Source organism: Eretmochelys imbricata, chromosome 20 (genome assembly GCF_965152235.1).
Source record: "Eretmochelys imbricata isolate rEreImb1 chromosome 20, rEreImb1.hap1, whole genome shotgun sequence".
In the NCBI taxonomy this organism is placed as follows: Eukaryota; Metazoa; Chordata; order Testudines; family Cheloniidae; genus Eretmochelys; species Eretmochelys imbricata.
This window is the reverse complement of record NC_135591.1, coordinates 15,167,851-15,191,638: the sequence shown is the minus strand read 5'-3', so window position 1 is coordinate 15,191,638 and position 23,788 is coordinate 15,167,851. Positions and strand designations below refer to the sequence as shown.

Below are 23,788 nucleotides of genomic sequence, written 5' to 3'. Positions count from 1 at the left end.
CAAACTACATAACTTCCCCAGACAATTCAATCTGTGCTCACAGATGTGCTGTAAATTACATTGCATTCTTCATCCAAAACAAAGATGATGGGTCCCTGTTTTCCATGCAATATGGAAACCGAGCTTAATATAGAATCACCATTAACTAGTCATTAAAGAGCATGCTATACACACACACATATATATATATAGTGCTAGTGCCTTGGAGCCCTAGGCATGGACTGGGGCCATACTGTGCGAGGTGCTGTACAAACACAGAACAAAAAGTTAGTCCCTGCCCCAAAGAAATCCTATAATACTGACTAGCCAAGGAAGACAAGTTATACTTTTGATGGGACCTAGAACTCTGAATGTACTGATTTAAGAACATTAAAAATCTTAATCACACACACACACACACGTGCAATAGTGCGTTCACATGCGTGTGCGCACAAGAGTGTGAAATATTTCTCCCATATTATACAGTGGGATTTCTCTCTCTCACTCCAACCAGGAGGCTTTCAAGCCTGGTAAATGTTTAATAACATATACTGCTTCTGAAAGGCCCTTGCTGGGTACAAGCTGACTTATACTCTGGTTTGGTTTAGTTTCCGTTGCTTCTGCTGCTTGTGGTTCAATTCTTATTTCTCTGTAAATTCTTCCACTCTTTTTTCCAGTTTCACAGTATCCAAAACTGTGAAATTTAAACTGTGGCTAATATTTTCCTGTTTATAGTACATGTTGTATTTGTTGACAAGAAGCTCTGTGTGTTTGGGTTTTATTGGGCAGCTTAGAAATTTTTAAACCTTTTAAAAACCATAGAGACATATAAGTTGTGGCTGTCTTTCAAACATTTTAAAAAAAGTATTTTAAAATGTACAACTTGCAGAAACTGAACAGTGGCTACTTACAGGAGTGTTCTGGCACACACTTGCAATCCTCACCCCACAGCCCAATGGGTTTGACTGCAGATGTCCCACACGATGTTTTGAAACAGTCTCCACACGCAGCTTCAGTGTTTCCTTAGCAGTAAACAAGTCCAGGCATCATAATATTTATTTGTGTTTTATTTTCAGGAGGAGCATGAAAAGAAAAGCAATGTTTACATGTCCATTCAACAGCGACTGCAAAATAACCAAAGATAACCGACGGCATTGCCAAGCCTGCCGGCTGAAGCGTTGTGTGGACATAGGCATGATGAAAGAATGTGAGTAAACAAGTGCACAGTGATTCTGTGCTTAATGTACTTTAGTTTTGCAGTAGTTTAAGGCTGGGGATTTGAGGTGCTTGACCAGCTCCCATTGACTTGAATCTCTCAGGTCACTTTGAAAATTCTAGCCTAAAATGTTTGGCCTCAACCTTCAGAAGTGACTAGCGATTCTCTGGATGCTTTTGGGTTTTTTTGGGTTCCCAACTGAAGTCACCTTTAAAAGGGGCCTTGTTTTGAGAAAGTGCTGAGCTCCTATCAGGAATCAGGGTTTGCACCAGAGCCAGTCTTTGGGCAACCTAAAAAGCACAAAGCCTGCAGTAGGTTGTCTGGTTGGCTATACCACCTGGTTGATTGGAAGAGTCTTAAGCCCAGCAGCAGTTCAACAGCTTTCAAACCATTCGCCCATGGCTGTGATACTTCCTGGGCCTACTTGTTCCCATCCTTGCTCCTACATTGCTCCCAGCCCTTCCTCACTCCAGGTAACCCAGTCCTGACCCTCTGCTCCGGTTCCTGGCTTCTGACCCTGGGATCTGGCCTCTGACTCCTGTTCTGACCCTTGGCTCTGATTTCGAACTACCAACTCGTGCTCCAGCCACTGGGCATGAAAACCCACATCCCGGTCTCTGACAGCTCCTGCCCTCTGAATCTCAGGTCCCTTTAAGATATATCTCCAGATGAGCACCCAAAAATGGAGGTGCCCAGAATCACTAGACACCGCCATGGAATAGACAAATAAGTCAGAAGTCTGTAGTAATACATGGATCATTTCATGCATCACTTGCCATCTTAATTTTTAATTTGGGGTATAACTAGACTGCAGTACTTTATGGGTAAGAAGGTCCACAGTCCTGAACTGAGTTTTTCAGCATTCACAATGATTTAAAGGAGAATTTTTGCAGTAGGCCAAATTTTGAGACCAAGCACATTGCTCCCAAATAAAAGCCAAAGTAAGGAATCCTACACCTTGCACGGATGGAAACCCTTAATGCAAACACACTGCACTGGATTAACTTACTCCAGTAATCGCATCATTGAAATATGCTTGGTGCAATTTCCCTAATCTAGACAAGCTTCAAGTATCTTGTAGTCATCTAACATCTGTAGATATGTGCTTTCTAAATCAGAGCTTTTAGCTTCCCTGCCAAGCATCTCTCTTGCCTGGCCCTTCTTTGAAACCTTGTTGTATTGTCTCCTGACAGCAGGAACAGGTGGACCGCTCTATTTAAAAATTGAATTCCCATAGAAATTAGAGATGTCAAAAAGCAATTTGGGTCATCTACTTCATCTCCCTCTTGTCCTAGCAGAGTTTTTCATTCTCTCTTTTAGAAGTAGCTGCTCTTTTAGTTTTATTTACAAACCAATTTGCTCACTGTTAAATGCCAGGGAAATGAAGCGAATGTCTTAAACATATTCCTTGCTAGGGAGCATTGTGATCTGAGAAATATGTTCACCCACTAGCGATCGTGATCTGTTCATGGCTGTTCTACCCTGTTTCCTGAGTTGAAAAGTGGGAAAGATTTCATAGCACTCAAGTTTTCGTCGCGCATCTCTGCATTTTACAAGGACTTGGTTTGGTTAAAACGGGATGCTATAGGTATGTATTGTTTCTGGGCGGAGCTGATTAATGATTGAGAGCGGTTTAATGATTGAGACTAATTAGCTTTTGGTTTCCATATTGGTTTGTGATTTGTAAAGGTGGAGTTGGCTCTGTGCCATGGGAGAACTTCTTTGAGCCGAATGGTAGCATTGTCCATTGTTAAGCTACTGTCTTGAGAGAGAGAGAGTGTATCCATCACACTTGTCTCTTTGAGGTTGTCTCCTGAGTAGGTTTGAAGAAAAGTATTAACAACCCCCATACTGCACCCTGGCTTTGTGGAAGCTCCTTTCTTTGGTGACATAATATCACATCAAACAATTCAAATATTCATTCGGTTCTTCCGTTTAAACATCTTCCACATAACTTTGGCTTCATGCATCTCTCTTATTGTAGTTTTTTGCTGTGGAATTTCCTTGTGTTTTTCCTTAATGGCATCTCTTGTTGGTATTCATTTCAGCAGAGTTCTGTTTTGTGACCATGAGCCTCCTTGGTAGAGGCTTGGGGAATAACTCGGGAAAAGTAAAGTTCAACTGAGTTCAAACACATGAACGTTGTCAAAATATTTATTTTTCTGAGTTTGTACTTAAAAATACATGTCCGGTGAGTTTGTACACATTCTTTTCACTTCTCTATGGATTCAAGTCAAACCAAAATGATCCACCTTCGTTAGGAAGCATCATGAACTTTTCTGCAGGAGTTGTGCTGTTCTCCTGATTACAGCTGCCTGCAGAGCCTGGGTGTGTTATGGTGTGTATGATGAACCTGTGTAAGTAGCCAAAAGACCCTGCACTTGATTCTCCACTTCCTTGTACCTTCTGTGTCTATTCTCCCTGTGCAAAATGAGTGTAAGGTATTATTCTATCAAAATGTTAGTGTGTTGCACCCAGTTTGCACAGGTATAAATGATACATGATATGATGCAGGCAGGGGAGAATCAGACATGGCTTCTCCCCCCATGCTTTTTGGAGTGGGGAGAATCTTGCTGAGAGTTGCTGACCCTAGCTTCTCCCTCTTCCCATCTGTAAGAGTTTCCCCCCTCCTAAGGGGGAGTGGAACCTGTACCATGGAGACAACAGTTGCCTCTTGTTCTTTTTCAGCTGGGATGTGGCTTCGCTCCACTTGTGAAAGTGTGGTTTTGTTCAGAGAGAGTTCTTATTCTCTTCCAGCCAGCCTCACCATTTACTCTGCAAGAGAGTGCCTATCGCTTTGAGAAAATCAGGGCACGGGCACACAAGACATTGTGCCATGTGATGATTGATGGATTTAAAAATCTGCAACCTGTTTGGAAATTTTAGTATCACTTGGCTTTCCTATAAATATTCTCTATTTAGTAGAGAAGAAACAGCTTCATAATGTAACTGGGTGCAGCTAAGGAACGTCACCTATGGCCCTTTAAGAAAACCAGTGTTTACTGGAATGCTCCAGTCTAGAAGAGTCTTGTATCTTCAGCACATGTGGAAAAATCTCCATGTTTCTAGTAAATAGGCAGGCTCCAGTAAAACTAGTTTTAAAGTTAGTGGGTGAGGCTCCATGGAAAGAGAAACAAAGGCCCTGTTTGCCCTGGGTAACAACTGAGACTGCAGTTTATTAGTTTGTTTTTTGCAGCCAGTTAACCTGTGTTTGAATACAAATAAATTGTAATGTCTTTACTCCAAAGTTCTTACTCTTACTCTAAACCAACTCCTGCCCACACAGTCTTTCAATTGAGCATGGTGGTGCTTAAAATCTGAGCTAGCTGGGCCATCAGAGGGCATAGGTTAAAGCTCATGTGCATGTTAGAACAGAATTAATAGACTGCTCTCTGTTTTATTTTGGACTCTGTGTGAGCACTTTGGGGTCCAGTGGGTAATGTAAGATACCATACAAAATAATTTGGTACAGCACACTGTTAAAACATCCTTGTTCCCTGGCTAGAGCAATGAACCAGTACAGCTACTTAGTAGAGAACAGAGCAACACAAAGTCAACGACACTTTAAGCAATTCTGAAAATGTTTCTCGGCATTGTAGTTTTTTTCGGGATATTCCAGAAATAATTATTTGAAATGGAGAATTTTCATGGGCCTTCTGCTTTAATAAGGGATGGCTCGGCTTCTCCTGCACATTTCTTCAATGGCCGGAGACCATTCTCCAAGAACAATGTTGTTTTCAACTGGCATTATCTTGTAATCATTACACAAATCGCCTTTGAGAGAGCAAATGCTGTTGTGCTTATTTGAATGGGAAAAAAGGCTTTGAAATCTGTGACTCTAAAAACCAAATTGAGTGCGAGCGAATAGCCTTGGTTACTGGAGTCCAACTGAGAGTTGACATAAGCAAGTGCAACTCCACTGAAATCAAGGGGATTATACCCGCTTGCGCTAGTTCATGAATTTTGCAAGGACAGCCAGGAAACTTCGGTAGTAGCAAAACGGGAGCGTTGTTTTCCGGCCTGAGCAAAGCTGTGTAGTAGTTAACTTGTAAATGATCCATTTAATGAAATCTATTCTTTATCTATAGAAACCTAACCCAGAGTAACTAAAAATAGACCCTCTGAGTGGACTTAACTGCTAGTTAAATGAATGGGAACAAAGTGTGCTTCAATTATTTTTAGGTTGAATCAGGTTTAAAACTCCTACAAGAGTGCAAGCAGTTGTCTTCCCACAGCTACCACCTCTCTCTGGGACGTCCCTATCACTGTTCCTGCAACAAGCAACAGAGTGGCACTGATCTGATTTTAGTCCAACGACGCAGAAACATGATCTAAGGGAGTGAGAGAAGGGAAAACACTGGCAGATGAGACAGAGCAAGGAATTGAAGGGAGCCAAAAGAGAAAGGGAAGGGGAAAGAGCTTCTGTGAAAGGGGGGAAAGAAGGGAGACAGAACTGTAGTTTAGCGACAGCTCACTAATGCAGGATTTAGTGTCGTTAGTCCTTGCTCTGCCAGGCCAATGAGAGTTCTGGTTGGTTCTCACAAGGGCTACAATTGCACTGTGTATTTTTCAACAAATGTACATTCCCCAGGCCCATTTGCAGCCCAAACATGGCAACACTGAGGAATCTGGCTTTATGAATGTTTGTTATCGGAGTCTTAAGGATGAAGTCCTGGGAGCTTGAAATCAATTAGGAAGGTGAAAGAAGGGAAGGCTTTGCGGGGGGATTCATAGGGTGACCTAAGCAGCAAAAAAAACACCAACAACCCCAAAACCATTACGTTAGCAGCAGCAGCAGCAGCTTGAGGAGATGAGGTATGAGGCAGCAAGAGAAGGTAGCTCAGGTGAGAGACAAGTTCTTCCTGGTGGAGATAAATTATTTTCTTTGTATTGCGGTAGCACGTAGGAGCCCCAGTCACGGACCAGGTCCCCTTTGTGCTAGATACTGCACAAACAGATAACAAAAGGACTCCCTGCCTTGAGGAGCTTACAATCTAAGACAGGAGACAAACGGTGTAGATGCAGACATGGGTAGCATAAGCAAATCAGGAGCAATATTATTTAATATGATAGGCAGTGGTCTCCGTACACCAGCTGCCTAACCATTGCCATGTTTCCTGCAAAGAAAAGTTTGTAGGAGGGATTTGTAGGAGGAAAACAATGGCCTTGCAGCTGTTCATGTGGAGCTCCTCCCATGTAAAGAGGAAGACAGGGATTTTATTAATATAGATGAAGTGGCAGGACATGGTAAGCTTATGAATAGAAGTGGTGAGACTAGGTGACCAGGTGGACAGTGGTATTGGTCAATATCAAATGGCTCAGATGGAAAGAGGAGTTTGGAATTTGTCATGCTGAATTTTAGTCTGCAGCAGAATATCCAGGTGGAGATGTTGGAAGCAGCTGGAAGATGAAAGACTGATCATAGGAGGAAGGGTTGTGGGTAGTTAGGAAAGATCTGAGTATTCAGATATAGTATAGGAGATCTAGAAATCATGGCAGAGGATGAAGTCACCCAAGGTCAGGGTGTGGAAGGTGAGCAGAGCTTTAAAGAAAGCAGACAGTGACGGGAAGAAGCAGCTGAATGAGTGAGGAGTTGGAGAGGTATGATGAGGTACAAGAGTATGGAGTCAGGAAAACAGATGTTGAAAGTAGCCACGTGAAAGGTATTCTAAAGAAGGCCCTGAACTTGGATAAGAAGTGTTTGACGACTTCTGAGGCACAGAGAGGGAGAAGCTGAATAGCAGGGTGTTCCAGGAGGTATCTGGAAGTGGTGGTGAGGCAGAGATGGCTTCCTCCGGGAGCTGACAGGAAGGAGATGGAACAGTAATTAGAGGGACAACTGGGGTTAAAGAGAGGAGTCTTAAGGACAGCACATGAGGAATGTGCTGAGAGAATGAGCAAGGGAGTTGAGAGACCATAAGGTTTCAGTGACAGGTTGAGGGGTAAGAAGTAGGCATGGACTAAACTTAAAATGTAGGTCGACATAGCTATTTCTCTGAGCACTGTAGGCAAGCTGACCTAACCAGGTGTATCAATATGGCTCAGTCAACAGCAGAATCCTCTGTCGATCTAACTACTGCTACCAAGGGAGGTAGATTGCCAATGGAAAAACTCCTTCCGGCATTTTAGGAAGTGTCTATGCTATAGTGTTACCATGGCATAGCTGTGCCACTGTATATACGCAGCTGAAGACAGTGATGCTGGTTTCTCAGAGTTGGAGATGGGTGAATGAGCAGAGATGCTTGGACTGGGGAGGAAGGGGCATAGGATCATAGAATCCTAGAATATCAGGGTTGGAAGGGACCCCAGAAGGTCATCTAGTCCAACCCCCTGCTCAAAGCAGGACCAATCCCCAGTTAAATCATCCCAGCCAGGGCTTTGTCAAGCCTGACCTTAAAAACCTCTAAGGAAGGAGATTCTACCACCTCCGTAGGTAACGCATTCCAGTGTTTCACCACCCTCTTAGTGAAAAAGTTTTTCCTAATATCCAATCTAAACCTCCCCCACTGCAACTTGAGACCATTACTCCTCGTTCTGTCATCTGCTACCATTGAGCAGAGTCTAGAGCCATCCTCTTTGGAACCCCCTTTCAGGTAGTTGAAAGCAGCTATCAAATCCCCCCTCATTCTTCTCTTCTGCAGGCTAAACAATCCCAGCTCCCTCAGCCTCTCCTCATAAGTCATGTGTTCTAGGCCCCTAATCATTTTTGTTGCCCTTCGCTGGACTCTCTCCAATTTATCCACATCCTTCTTGTAGTGTGGGGCCCAAAACTGGACACAGTACTCCAGATGAGGCCTCACCAATGTCGAATAGAGGGGAACGATCACATCCCTCGATCTGCTCGCTATGCCCCTACTTATACATCCCAAAATGCCATTGGCCTTCTTGGCAACAAGGGCACACTGCTGACTCATATCCAGCTTCTCGTCCACTGTCACCCCTAGGTCCTTTTCCGCAGAACTGCTGCCTAGCCATTCGGTCCCTAGTCTGTAGCGGTGCATTGGATTCTTCCATCCTAAGTGCAGGACCCTGCACTTATCCTTATTGAACCTCATCAAATTTCTTTCAGATAGATTAGTATATTCTCTCCCAGTTGCAGGCAACCCCAATAAACAGGAAATAAAACTCCTGCAAATAAGTGGGATCACAAGAAAAGAATTTAATGAATGAAGTTGCTCAGTTTTCTTCATGACTTTTCCCAAAGTGTATTACTGAGTGAGGTCCATAGAATCATGGAAGATCGGGGTTGGAAGAGACCTCAGTAGGTCATCTAGTCCAACCCCCTGCTCAAAGCAGGACCAACCCCAACTAAATCATCCCAGCCAGGCCTTGTCAGCCAGGCCTTAAAAACTCTAAGGATGGAGATTCCACCACCTCTCTAGGTAACCCATTCCAGTGCTTCACCACCCTCCTAGTGAAATAGTTTTTCCTAATGTCCAACCTAGACCTCCCCCACTGCAACTTGAGATCATTGCTCCTTGTTCTGTCATCTGCCACCACTAAGAACAGCCAAGCTCCATCCTCTTTGTAACCCCCCTTCAGGTAGTTGAAGGCTGCTATCAAATCCCCCTCACTCTTTTCTCTTCTGCAGATTACATAAGCCCAATTCCCTCAGCCTCTCCTTGTAAGTCATGTGCTGCCTCTTCCAACCCCTTCCCCAAAGTCCCCACCCCAACTCCGCCCCCTCCCTGCCAATATTCCAACTGCTTCCCCAGATCCCTGCACCAGCCCCGCCTCCTCCCCTGAGTGCACCATGTTCCTGCTCCTCTCCCCCAGCATCCCTCCCCCAGGTGCATGCTAACACTGCCAAACAGCTGTTTGGCGGCGGCCAGGTGGGAAACGGTGGGAGGTAGGCGGAGGAGCAGGGATGCAGCGTGCTCGGGGGGGAGGAGGAGGTGGGGTGGGAGGGTTAGGGAATCTTGGCTGCTGGTGGGTGCAGAGCACCCACTAATTTTTCCCCGTGGGTGCTCCAGCCCTGGAGCACCGATGGAGTCGGGGCCTATGAATGCAGCCCAATATGCCGTTAGCCTTCTTGGCAACGAGGGCACACTGTTGACTCATATCCAGCTTCTCATCCACTGTTATCCCCAGGTCCTTTTCTGCAGAGCTGCTGCTTAGCCAGTCGGTCCCCAGCCTGTAGAAGTGCTTTTTTTGGCCCAATCTTCCAGTTTGTCTAGGTCACTCGGGACACTGTCCCTACCGTCCAGCATATTTACCTCTCCCCACAGCTTAGTGTCATCCGCGAACTTGCTGAGGGTGCAATTCATCCCAGCATGCAAATCATTAATGAAGATGTTGAACAAAACCGGCCCCAGGACAGACCCCTGGGGCACTCTGCTTGATACCAGCTGCCAACTAGACATCAAGCCGTTGATCACTACCTGTTGAGTCCGACAATCTAGTCCGCTTTCTAGCCACCATGTAGTGGATTCATCCAGTCCATATTTTTTTAACTTGCTGGCAAGAATACTGTGGGAGACCATTTCAAAACCTTTGCTAAAGTTCAGATATATCACATCCACCTCTTTCCCCCTATCCACAGAGCCAGTTATCTCATCATAGAAGGCAATCAGGTTGGTCAGGCATGACTTGCTCTTGTTGAATCCATGTTGACTGTTCCTGATCACCTTACTCTCCTCCAAGTGCTTTAAAATGGATTCTTTAAGGACCTGCTTCATGATTTTTACAGGGATTGTTTTCAATTAAATGTGTTAATCCTGTCACACGTCAGATGACAGTTTTCAAACACCATTCTGAAATAATTAACAAATTGAAACAGAAAAGTGAAAATAATCTTCTTTTGATCAGCCCAGACATTATTCCCCAGACTAACCTCTGAGGATAGGACAAGAAGGCATGGGCTTAAATCTCAGCAAGGGCAGTTTAGGTTGGACATTAAGAAAAACTTCCTAACTGTTAGAGTGGTTAAGCACTGAAATAAATTGCCTAGGGAGGTTGTGGAATTTCCATCATTGGGGATTTTTAAGACCATAAGAATGGCCCTACTGGGTCAGACCAAAGGTCCAGCTAGCCCAGTATCCTGTCTTCCGACAGTGGCCAGTACCAGGTGCCCCAGAGGGAATGAACAGAACAGGTAATCATCAAGTGATCCATCCCCTGTCACTCATTCCCAGCTTCTGGCAAACAAAGGCTAGGGACACCATTCCTGCCCTTCCTAGCTAATAGCCATTGATGGACCTCTCCTCCATGAATTTATCTAGTTCTTTTTTGAACCCTGTTATGGTCTTGGCCTTCACAACATCCTCTAGCAAGGAGTTCCACAGGTTGACTGTGCGTTGTGTGAAGAAATACTTCCTTGTATTTGTGTTAAACCTGCTGCCTGTTAATTTTTCATTTGGTGACCCCTAGTTCTTGTGTTATGAGAAGGAGTAAACAACACTTCCTTATCTACTTTCTCTACACCAGTCATGATTTTATAGACCTCAATCATATCTCCCCTTAGCCATCTCTAAGGTTGGACAAAAACGTGTCAGGGATGGTCTAAATAATACTTAGTCCTGCCTTGAGTGCAGGGTACTGGACTAGATGACCTCTCGAGGTCCCTTCCAGTCCTGTGATTCTACATAGTAATGATAGGTGCATCTTTATTTTCTGTAGGTGCCTTGTATATACTCAAAGCTCATTTTACAGTAACAGGGTTAGATGAGGGAGGAGGAAAACCACAAATATATTTGCCAAGTTCTGTAAAGCAATGTGTACATTTGTGGTGCTTTGCTATTGATAAGAGGGTGCTGACTCTAAACGGTAGCTAAAGACAAGCCACATCATTTTTAAATGCTCTTTTTGCAGTCTGAACTCTTAATGATAGTGTGTTCGCTCACAGAGCGTGTCAAATGACACAACTGTCTCCAATAGCTAGGCCTGGGAACACACACATTCTATACAGGTATAACTATTTTGGGGAACATTGGAGCTGGAAGTTGCAATTTCCAGCCTGGGTAGACATACCTGCATTAGTGCTAATCGACCTAGTGTGCTAAAAATAGAAGTGTGTGTAGCCATGGCAGTGCAGTGGGCTAGGTTCCCCGAGTACGTACCTAGAGTGTTGGACAGGATCGTACTTGGGACGGCTAGCTAGTCCTGCTGCCACAGCTACACTTCTATTTTTAGCAAGCAAACTCGGTCTGAGCTAGTGCGGGTATGTCTACTCAGCTGGAAATGACACCTTCCAGCTCCAGGGTAACTGTATCCACAGTTAAAGGGGTGAATTTTTTTTACCAAAATAGTTCTACTGGCAATAATCCCTAGGGTGGAGGCAGTTACGTCCCGTCAGGGAGGGTCTAGAGGTAATTAGTCCTGCCTCAGCTCAGAGGCCTGATGACCTCTTGAGGTCCCTTCGAGCCCTACATTTCTATGATTCTATGAAGGTGCCTTTTACAGGGGCTATCACTGGTTTGGTTTGGTTTTTCCCTTCCACTATGGGAAAAGCTACACTGGTAGAAGGCACCTTTATACAAATATAACTGCATCCACAAAAGGGGAGTTTAACTAATTGAACTATACTGTTACAGTTAAAGCGGTCCAACTTTTGTGGTAAACAAGCCCTAAAGCCAGTCTGAACACACAGTTGCACTGATTTTAAATAGTTGGGGTTTTTTTAAGAACATCCATGGGGTGTTTGCACTCATTTAAATACATTGATTTTAAACACACTTAATTGGTGTAGGTTTCAGAGTAGCAGCCATGTTAGTCTGTATTCGCAAAAAGAAAAGGAGTACTTGTATTTGTTAGTCTCTAAGGTGCCACAAGTACTCCTTTTTTTTTAATTGGTGTAGTTGCCAAAGTCCAGGACATCGTGCAGCCCAGTGGTTTTCAACTGCTTTTCATTTGCGGTCCCCTACAAAATTCAAATGGAGGTGCATACCCCTTTGGAAATCTTAGACATAGTCTGCAGACTCCCAGGGGTCCATGAGCCACAGATTGAAAACCACTGACATAGCCCAAGCCCGCCCTCCTGGACCGCCCGACTACTCCTGGATCCCTCACAAGGAAGGGAAGCAACTGTGAGCTGCCTTCAGGCACTTAGGGCAGTTGAGGGGAAGTGCTGATATTTGTCTCCCAGAATGAAGATAGGTGTTTTCCTTTGGGGGTGTGAAGGAAGGAGGATTCTTGGGCTGAGCAGGGACTGAAGGAATTTGATAGCTGTACATGGGGGTGGCTGATGACGGGGGCATGTTTATGTGAAGAAGAAACTGGGAAGAAATTGTACTGTGCTCTTGGCAAAAAATATTCTACTTGTTTTCTGTCTCTCTCCACTTTTAGATAGTCCCTGACTCAAAGAGCTTACAGTCTTATGTTCACTGTGTACAGTGTCTAGCACAATGGGGCCTCAGTCCTGCTTGGGGATCATAGAATCATAGAATATCAGGGTTGGAAGGGACCTCAGAAGGTCATCTAGTCCAACTCCCTGCTCAAAGCAGGACCAATCCCCAATTAAATCATCCCAGCCAGGGCTTTGTCAAGCCTGACCTTAAAAACTTCTAAGGAAGGAGATTCTACCACCTCCCTAGGTAACGCATTCCAGTGTTTCACCACCCTCCTAGTGAAAAAGTTTTTCCTAATATCCAACCTAAACCTCCCCCACTGCAACTTGAGACCATTACTCCTTGTCCTGTCCTCTTCTACCACTGAGAATAGTCTAGAACCATCCTCTCTGGAACCACCTCTCAGGTAGTTGAAAGCAGCTATCAAATCCCCCCTCATTCTTCTCTTCTGCAGACTAAACAATCCCAGTTCCCTCAGCCTCTCCTCATAAGTCATGTGTTCCAGACCCCTAATCATTTTTGTTGCCCTTCGCTGGACTCTCTCCTATTTATCCACATCCTTCTTGTAGTGTGGGGCCCAAAACTGGACACAGTACTCCAGATGAGGCCTCACCAATGTCGAATAGAGGGGAACGATCACATCCCTCGATCTGCTCGCTATGCCCCTACTTATACATCCCAAAATGCCATTGGCCTTCTTGGCAACAAGGGCACACTGCTGACTCATATCCAGCTTCTCGTCCACTGTCACCCCTAGGTCCTTTTCCGCAGAACTGCTGCCTAGCCATTCGGTCCCTAGTCTTTAGCGGTGCATTGGGTTCTTCCGTCCTAAGTGCAGGACCCTGCACTTATCCTTATTGAACCTCGTCAGATTTCCTTTGGCCCAATCCTCCAATTTGTCTAGGTCCCTCTGTATCCTATCCCTGCCCTCCAGCGTATCTACCACTCCTCCCAGTTTAGTATCATCCACAAATTTGCTGAGAGTGCAAACCACACCATCCTCCAGATCATTTATGAAGATATTGAACAAAACCGGCCCCAGGACCGACCCCTGGGGCACTCCACTTGACACCGGCTGCCAACTAGACATGGAGCCATTGATCACTACCCGTTGAGCCTGACAATCTAGCCAACTTTCTACCCACCTTATAGTGCATTCATCCAGCCCATACTTCTTTAACTTGCTGACAAGAATACTGTGGGAGACCGTGTCAAAAGCTTTGCTAAAGTCAAGAAACAATACATCCACTGCTTTTCCTTCATCCACAGAACCAGTAATCTCATCATAGAAGGTGATTAGATTAGTCAGGCATGACCTTCCCTTGGTGAATCCATGCTGACTGTTCCTGATCACTTTCCTCTCATGTAAGTGCTTCAGGATTGATTCTTTGAGGACCTGCTCCATGATTTTTCCAGGGACTGAGGTGAGGCTGACTGGCCTGTAGTTCCCAGGATCCTCTTTCTTCCCTTTTTTAAAGATTGGCACTACATTAGCCTTTTTCCAGTCATCCGGGACTTCCCCTGTTCGCCACGAGTTTTCAAAGATAATGGCCAATGGCTCTGCAATCACAGCCGCCAATTCCTTTAGCACTCTCGGATGCAACTCGTCCAGCCCCATGGACTTGTGCATGTCCAGCTTTTCTAAATAGTGCCTAACCACCTCTTTCTCCACAGAGGGCTGGCCATCTATTCCCCATGTTGTGATGCCCAGCGCAGCAGTCTGGGAGCTGACCTTGTTCGGGATGGGGTGGAGGGGACCTTTAGGCCCTATGGTATACAAATAAAAACACTGAACAGCTTCGCCGGGGGGCGGGGGGGGGGAGGAGAGGAGCTTAAAGGCCAAAAAAAAACTTCTCTACATCTCATATAAACCCTGTGTGTCTAAATTGCTTTTTAATTCAAAATGTTTCCAGACTAGTTCACTCCACGCTCACTCTTTTGTTTATATAATTGACCCTGATGTGTACACCCATTTTTCCACTAGTACAGCTGTGCGTGACAAGAGATCACAACGCCTCCCTAGGTGAGTGCGAGTAAACACTGTGAGGAATTATACTTAAGGACATGTTAGTGTGACAAACAGCCAGGGTACAGTTTCCCATAGCTGTTCTTCACTTGCTCATAAAATATCTGACTCAGACCAGCCAAAGCAGCCCTGACCGTTACAATCTGCAATTCTTGAGAATTTTGCACGTACTCTGTATATTCAACCTTGCTTTGCCACTGATTTTAATAGGCAGCAGCAGAACAGTTCGAACCGAATTGCCCTCCACTGCTGCCCCATGTATCCCAGATGTGTAAGTGCTGATGTTTCATTTGAACATCAGTGTGGTCTAGCAGGCAGGTCACTGGCGTAGGAGTCAGGAGCCAGGTAAACCAGCACTACAACTGATCTGTGACCCATGGGCAAGTCGAATCACCTGTCTGTGCCTGTGTTTTACCACTTACCCTTTTTCTGTTTTGACTATTTAAAGTGTGAACTCTTTGGGGCAGGGACTCTTTCTTATTTGGTATGTCGGGCCTCTGGGCACTACTGTAATACAAAAAAAAGTAAAATAAAAAAAATCATTGCTCCACCCATGCCTGAAAGATCCAGCATTGTCTAGTAGAAAAGGGGTTAAGTGACAGCAAGAGATCCTCTTTTGAGTTCCTTTTTTTGTTGTTTTTAATTTTGTCATCACCCGAAGACTTCTTTGGAACTTAATCTATTAGGAAATTTAAATTTCAGTTATTAATTCAGTGCATTTGATATTGCTCTGGCTAGTCCTGATATCTACTTGGACACATGCCTGTATCTTTACAAGCTTAGACTATGGGTTGATTATTGATCCCTTGACAATATGTAGGTGAACCATTCTGCAGTCTTTGAGCCAAAAGGCATTTGCTCTTCACTCTAGTCTGAGCTATGCAGTGTTGTTGTAACCATGCTGGTCTCAAGATATTAGAGAGGCAAGGTGGGAGAGGTAATATCTTTTATTGGACCAGCTTCTGTTGGCTAAAGAGACGCGCTTTGGAGCTATACAAAGCTCTTCTTCAGGTCTGGGAAAGGTACTGTGAGTGTCACAGCTAAATACAAGATCCAACAGATAGAATATGTGCTGACGACTTGTGTTAAACTAATCTGTTGGATCTTGTATTTAGCTGTGACACTCTGAGTACCAGGGGCCAAAGTCCATGGATAACAGACTGACGTGCCAGCAGAAGCTGCTCACTTTGCTTGTAGCGAGGCTGGATTTACTGTCTCACCCCCAGCGCTTCTGAAATGTGGTCTGAAAATTCATGAGGGGAGGGGAGTGGAAAATTTCACCATCTGGGAGGGGTGGATTGCAGAAATAGTTATGGGAGCTCACCCTGATCAGCAACTGGAAGAGGAGGGAGGCTAAGAGCAGAGAGTTGCAGGGTGGGGTAGAGTAGCAGCAAGGCCGAGATGGGGATGGTGTTCGCCAGGGCAGTAGGGCAAAGGTGAGCGAGCACACCAGGGCGGAGGTAAGGAGCAAGGTTATGAGGGGAGAGGAGGAAGGGAGTTCTAAGCAGGGAGAGGGAGTTGGGAGCCTATATGGAAGTAGCTGCAATGTTTCTGGGTGGGGAGGGGGCATGTGGAGAAAGCAGCTTCGGTATCAGATTGTTCCTCAGTGGGCAAAGCTGAGATTCACCAAAGCAGAAGGCTACTGCCAGTACTAATCTTCTGATGTAAGAGCAGTTCCAGCCAGAAGGTGGCCTCTTGGAACAGTAGGGTTTGTTCTCTCACAAACCAGACAGCTTCTCTCTCCTCTCCTGTGCACTAAAGTGTTAAAAAGCATGCTAAGCTCTTCTGTTCTCGCCTGTGTTTTTAGTTTAACGCAGAGACCAAAAAAGGATGTTCAAAAAAAAAAAAAAGCTATTTTGAGTTTGATTCCTAATAATCCATGTCCCTAAAAACTATAAATTAGAGGTGGTATTTCCCGCATGCTTTTGGTTCTGTGAATAATGGCTATGACTACTGCATTTAAACGCAGAAAAAGGTCAGGAGACAAACTGCCTACCGCATTTTACATTCTCTTGTGAGCAACGAATAATATAATTGTGCAAGGACTGGCCTTTGGGATGGGAACTGGCGTTAAAAAAACTGGCAAAGTGGAGAGTGCATAATATTAAAAAGAAATAAAGGTTCTTTTTGCCATCTAAGAAAAACGCTCCTTTGCAGGAATAGACACGTCCTGTTTTGTTAGACAAGGTTGCTAGAGTGCTGGGGACCTGTCTGAACAACATGTCCTAAAGCACCATATGCTCTTGTATCCCTTTTACAATTATCATTGGATTTTCAAAGATACCCAGGAAAATCAATGGGAATGGGGTGCTTAATTCCCATTTATGTCCCTCCCCCTACATGCAGTGCTAGCGTCACTCTGGTCAGCTTTATCAGAAAGGAACTGTTTTTGTTCTTGAGGTGAATGTGTGTCACTAGCATGGAGCATTGCAGCTGCTTTTGCAACTCTGGCTTTGCGCTTTTACGCTTCTCATGGCACTGGCAGGGAGCATAGATTTAAACATACAAGGCTGGCTTCACTGCTAAAAAGGAGTGTTTGGATTTTTTTAACCGCAGGATAATATTAGCTATCCTGTGGTGAAATCCTGGTGGAGACAAGTTCCAGTAGTTTTACTGTGAGGTCAGCTGTGGGAGGAAGATTAAGCGTTGACCTCACCTAACTACCTAGGTAAAAAACAATGATGGGTGCCTTGTCGCCACTAAGATTTTTCCAGCAGGGTGACTATCACGTCTTCGTTATCTTGCAGTAAAAAAGAACACCTCTTCATCAGTGAAGACGAAGCTTCATTATTGTCAGCTCATCACAAGTCTTGCCACCTCTGTTGTGTTTTTTCCTCTTTAAAGCCCTAGCTCCTGAAGTCATGTGATTATGTAAGACTCTCGGTGTTCACTTTTAAAAAGAAAGTAGAGTTCTAGCCATCACAGCTGCAGAGAGAAGCTTTAACACCTGAACCCCAAAGGTTCAAAACCAGAAAGCAAATAAAGACCCCCACATTTATTTATGTTAAAAATCTCCTGATTTTGGCAGGACCTGACTTGAGTGCTTGGGGTTGGTTGGGGTGATGCTCTTAAGAGTGAAGGCAGAGGAGCAAGGGAGACAGAAGCATTCTGAGCAGCAAGACGCTAGCTGGCTTAACTTACTGTGGTGCGCATTCCTTTCCATTATACTACTGCTTTCCTTTACCCAGGAAGGATGATTCATTTAGGGTGAGTTACAGGGCTCTGGTTGCGTGTTCTGTGAGCACTAAATGGAAGGGTGTGTTATGGAGAGGATTCTTCGTACGTGTGCCATGACTAATAACACCTCTGCATGTCGTGAATACTGCCTGTGTGTGGCCTCACTCGCGCAAACCTCCAATTTTGCCTCTGTGCTGCTGGTTCTTAGGCTACAACTTTGCTGTGCTAGGGCATTTTTTTTTGCTGCTACTTTGGCATTCCTGCCTTCATGGTCTGGTTGCCTGCTCCCAGCTACTGTAACTGCTGTTACTGGTTGTTTATTCACCAGCCCCATTCCTACTCCTTCCCTCATTATCAAGGCCTTTGCAGCTCTGCCCATCCCTATATACCTTCTCCTCTATTGTGTTGAGATCCCAACTGCTCTGCTGGCTTTGACCACCTCACTTCTATGGTCCTCCTGTGTGTAGAATTCCCTCCCTGAACTGTTTCATAAGGCTTCTACCCTCTCCTTTGTACATGCCTCCTCAAAACCCACTTCTGTGACAACTATAAGAAACTGGCCAACGAATACTGGGGGAAGTCTGGTATAGCCGATGTATTTTTTTAAATTAGAGATCAATGTTTCTAATTAGCGTACCTATTTTTATTGTTAACATACACTCCCCCTGTCAGTCTGTATGTATTTTTCAAATTACAAATTCTTCAGAGCAGTGACCAGACAGTCCTAGTACGCTGTGATCACTACCAGAACGTTGCTATTTCCCTCCCTGTCAGCTGAGAATGGGAGCCAGGAGACAAGTTCTAATCCAGGCTTTGCCACTGACTTGCTGTGACCTTGAACAAATCATTTACTACAACCTCTCCCTGCTTCAGTTTCTCTTTCGGTAAAAAGGGGATGGTACTAACCAGCATCAAGGTGGGCAAGAGGTTTCATTAATGCTTGTGAAGCACATTGGAAATGTCAAGTGCTTTGTAGCATTGTCTGTGACAGCAACGTTGCGTGGCTTTAGTCTTTTTCAAGGGATGAGGAACGAGCCTGTTTTGGCTTGCACTTCAGCTTTTTGGCAGGGTTCTTCTTCCCTGCCCTTTTTCTTTCCTGCTTCCTGTGTCCTGCTGCTGAGAGTGTCACTTTCTCTGTCCGTTTCTTCTGCAGCCTGGAGTTTTGCAGTCTTCCCTAGAGAAGAGACTTTCCTCCTTTATGCTTCTCTCACTTTCAAAGGGCACGATGCCAGTAGTTCTCGTGGAATGAGATCCACAGGTGGTGGTGGCAGCAGCATTGAGGGGTTGGAAGTGGCAGAGGTGGCCGCAAAGCACTGACAGGAGCAGTTTTAAGCTATTCGTCTTTCCATTTCTGCAGGCAGTGCTGCTGCTGCTTCTCACAAGACAAGGCACTGGCAGAAGGGCAGGAAAGAGGCTTCCTCATTTTGTGATCCAGTGTGAAGCTGGATCCGGTGTGTGTCTTTGAAACCATCTGTTGGGACTGAGTTGCCTTGTGATGTTGCAGGGGGTCAGATTGAGTGATCCAGGGGATCACTCCTGGCCCACCCATGTGTGATTCTCAATCCTATTTTTGTATTAAATGTGGAAAAACACCAGAAAATCCAGGGTACATAGAGTCCTGTGGCAGCTCTGTGACCAGCCCTGTCATGTGGAGTTATGATTCATCAATCTATTTATAAATTTGCATAGTCTAGCATCCTGGAATTGGTCTCTTATACTACCAATATCTCTTGCCTAACTATGAATCATTGTAAAGTTACCACTGCTTTGGGAGTTTCTATTGTGTTTTGTGTTGCAGTTCAGATGCAAAGTCAGCTATAGTCTGGCTGGATTGTGAGCCCCCTGATGTGGCCAGTCCCCACTGCTGCCGATCCAGACAGGATCCTGAACATCTCGACCCTTTCATTTGGCTGTCTTAAATTCTCCTATTAAAGGGAATGTTCTGCCATCCGCTGACGGGTAACAGACTTGAGCAGAGCCCTCGTGCGCAGCAGAGAGTCTGTGTAGTTCTGTAGAAATCTCAGGAAGTATTTACAGGAAGAGCCACACAAATTGCATGTCAGGAATCCAACTGTGGATTCACAGATAGCACTTGGTCAGCGTGTACGCTGACAGCCAGGCTGAAGAGCTGGTCTGCTGGCTTTCATTCTGAACAAAATGCCTGGGGGGTGTTAACATAACTCAGTCACCATCCAACACTGAACAGTGATAAACAAGGTCCAGGGTTTGGTATACAGGGCCCTCAGCCTGCCTAGTACCATAGCAATACACCATTAAAAATCTTTTATTCTTTTATTAAAGAAAAAAAAAAGAAAAACAGGTAAAGCACTTGAAATGTAAAGTATTAAACAAGGCTTTCATTTTAACAATATTCCGTGTTCCATTTCCATGTAGCTGGAGAATGGGAAAGAAAAGCCCTAGTTTGACAGTCTCTTAAGTGGTAGGTTTCAGAGTAGCAGCCGTGTTAGTCTGTATTCGCAAAAAGAACAGGAGGACTTGTGGCACCTTAGAGACTAACAAAAATTTATTAGAGCATAAGCTCTCTAAGGTGCCACAAGTACTCCTTTTCTTTTTTCTTAGACGGTAGTAACTGCTGGAGCTCTTGCTACTGGTAAAGTCTGCTCCTGTTTAATGTCTGGTGGTGTGTTTGGGATTCAGCTGGAGCTGGTAGGGGTGGTGGTAATGTTATCTGGATCCCACCCTCTGCCCCAATCTGCTCAAGACACCCCTCAGGGTTAAGACAATGGGTGCCGGGGGGAAAAGTGGTGGTGGCAGCCTTGATGGTGAAGCTTGCTTCAGTAGCTTCTGTCTGATCTTCCATGTTTTTCCTTACAAAGTCTTTCTTTAAGGACCCAAAAAGGGAGTGATGGGTGGAATATTATTTTGTCCACCAATTAGGCCTAGTTTTGGATCCATCAATTTTGGTTTCTGGACCCACGTTTTCTGGTTTACTAAGCAGGATCTTGACGTAGTCCTTGAGTTATATCAGTAGGCTTTTTTGTTCAGACTAATTCAGTTTTTGTCTCCTTTTCATACCTTTTCCCATCAACGTTTGTTAGGAGAGGTTACCATGACATTTTATGAATTTTTGCATACTTTTTACAGTTAACTTTACAATGAGAGTAAGTGTATAGGCCAGATTATCACAACATTGCACCCTTTATAGCTCCATTGTTGATCTGTAGCCATATACTGCTGCTATTTGGCAGAGAATGATGGTCAACATGTTTTCCCGGGACCTTTTATACAAGTTCTTTGTAATCTAACAATCCTCCAGCCATGCTGTGTGTCCTGTGATGTCACTGACAGCTCTTTGAGTGTTTTAAATCCTCTTGCCTGACCCTTGGCTCTACTGAGGGTAAATCTCTAACATCAAGGGTTTAATGACTCCAGCTTTGCCTCAAGTACAAGGCACATGCGTGAGATTATGCTGTCCTTCTCCATTAGCTGAAATTGTGTCTATGGAAATACTTAGCTTTCCATAGGTTGAGAAGTGTTCAGCTGTAGCGATTCATTTCCTACATCTTAAGTCTTGCACAAACTGCCAACGTGGCAGAAATCTTTCAACCTGAATTCAATATACATCTATTAAAGACAAGCTTTAAAAGAAAAGGGTTCCAGTTTTCTCTGTAATTGAAATAATCTTGTATTCCACTGCAATATTTTTAAAGCTCCAGTAACATCTGGACTCTTGATGAAGCCCTGACAAAGCACATGGAGCTGGCAAAGCTGATAACTGCTTTCAGTGACTGGCAGTCAAATATGAAATTGTGGGTGAGTTACTGCAGATGCTCTACAAGGCCCTGTCCCATTCCCAGTGACATCAGTGAGGTTTGACTTCTGTGGAAGCAGGATCCAGCCCCACCATGTTTAGTCTTCCAAAATGCTTCACGCAACAGACAGCGCTCAATTTGGTGACAGAACAAATGAGGAACTCGCTGCTTCATTATATAGCCTCTTTATAGTGAAAGAAGATCTGGATGGATTACAAAACAGGATTAGGGAGTGTAAATTTGCCAGCATGCTCACTTCTGCAGAAGCAATGATTTGCAATGTTTTTGCTTTGAGTGGGTTGAAGTTGCTATCCTTTAGTTAGAATTAAAATTAACCCATTTTGTCAGCACCTTTTAAAGTTAACATTTTCCACTTTCTAAGCATTTAAACGGGGCTGATTGGTGTAAGTATACTATACTTTCCTGAAATCATTCCTGTCTCCGGAACTAACAAGTGTGATTGTGTTAACGATGTGTGGCATGTCACAATCCATCTGGTGGAGGATACAAGAGTAGGAGTTTGCCCTCAGTAGTATTCAGGCATGTCCCCTCTCTGGGAAAGTGTCTGGAAGCTGGTGAATGGGTGTGTTGAAGCTGAATACAACAGAACTGTTGCTGAACCCGGTTAATTGGTGGCACTCTTAAGCGAAGAAATTAAAATGCTACAGTGATGCAGCTACACTACTGCAGCCGGAACCCTTCAATGAAGACACTACCTATGCCGATAGGAGGGGTTCTCCCGTGGGCATAGGTAATCCACCTTCCTGAGAGGCAGTAGCTAGGCTGATAGGAGAATTCTCTCATCTACCTATCCCTGTCTACAGAGGGGGTTTAGGTCGGTTTAACTGTGTCACTCAGGTGTGGATTTTTCACACCCCTGAGTGACGAAGTTATACTGACCTAATTTCCTAGTGTAGACCAGGCCTAGGACTTGTCGTATAAAATCCTAGTAGAAGTAGATTTCTTCTAGACCCTACCTAGCTGGCTTCTTGACAATTATGGTATTTATTATGCCATACTTGTATATAGGCTTGGCAGAATTCAATTTTTATTTTTAATATAATTTTGATAGTATCAATGTTTACTTTTAAGCGGTTTTTATTTTTATTTATTTAAATTTTCATGGTGGGGGGGTCAGATGTTGGGGAGGTCAGACAATTATTTAACGATGGTAGAGTTTGTTTTAGGATATTTACTTTGTATATTTTGACGTGATGTTGACAAATTGTGTTTTAATTATTATAAAGCTTTAACTTTTTGCATCACAACACCTACTAAGTTCTCAAGCAGCATTTTTCTTACATTGCCTATCTGTAAATTTTGTTGTTGTTACTATTAGTATTTATTATTGAAATATTTTTGTTGGTTTATGTGTGCGGTGAAATCGACATTCACCAATTAAAAATCGATTCCTTCCAAGCGTAGTTATGTAGTTCAGTAATACTCAGTAACCCAATCAAGATTGGTGCCCAGTAGCATTGTGTGGTGTTCACTCTTCTGAAGAATCTGGAATAGCTCCTTTTGTTGTGACTCAGTGGTCTCCAATTAACCTCTACAAGGAATTTAGAATTAATTTTTGCTCGTTTGCAGAGAGCCAGCACTTCACGCCACTCGTAAACCCTCAGATGGGGCTCAGGTGGTGCATAGATCTCCTGTTGTTCCTTTGCACAAGGGTGAGTTTCACTAATAGAGTGCAAGGGCTTTCTGAGCTTCCTCACCATAATAACGTCATTCTCTTGCAAATCTGACATAAGAATCCTGGTCTGTAACTCCTATTCAGGCACCTAAATAAGGACTGGATATTCAAACTCTCTAATCAAAATTCAGCACCTTGCATGACAAAGGAGCTTATTTTAAACAATGGGAGGTTTCGATAAACTCTGGTCCAGTTGCTGATACTGAGCACACTCTGAACATCTGGCTCTACATTCTGCTTTTATTGTTCTCCCCAGAATGACATGGTCCCTTTCCTTGTAAAAGGGTGTGATTCCTTGCCATTGCTCTGTGAGCATTTTCCCCTTGGGCATATACATATAGCTTCTCTGAGTGCATCTGAATACCCTCCGTGCCCACCACCACCACACTCCCTCAAGTATCTATTTTCCCTCTTAAGAGTGTTTTTGTGAGTGTAACATGATAACCTTGCCCACTGTCCTCCTAATCTCCTTATCTGTCACTGTTAAGCACCTATCTACCCTGTTAATCTTTCACCCATAGCTGTCGAGTGGTGATCATTTTAATTTTACTACCACTCACTGGCTTGCATTGTCTTGAAAGATCTTTATCGCTCTCCCTGGACTGATGAGTGCCATGACTTTGCAGGCTGATAATG

At 44.2% G+C, this 23,788-nt stretch overlaps 1 protein-coding gene across 1 annotated transcript in view; it reads left to right on the top strand.

Moving 5' to 3' along the window:
• The window catches only part of VDR (vitamin D receptor), a 109,716-nt gene that overhangs the window by 62,326 nt on the left and 23,602 nt on the right, over positions 1-23,788 (top strand). The window contains exon 4 of the mRNA XM_077838547.1: positions 1,056-1,186. Coding sequence (XP_077694673.1) covers positions 1,056-1,186 — 131 coding nt within the window. The remainder of the gene's footprint in view (positions 1-1,055; positions 1,187-23,788) is intronic.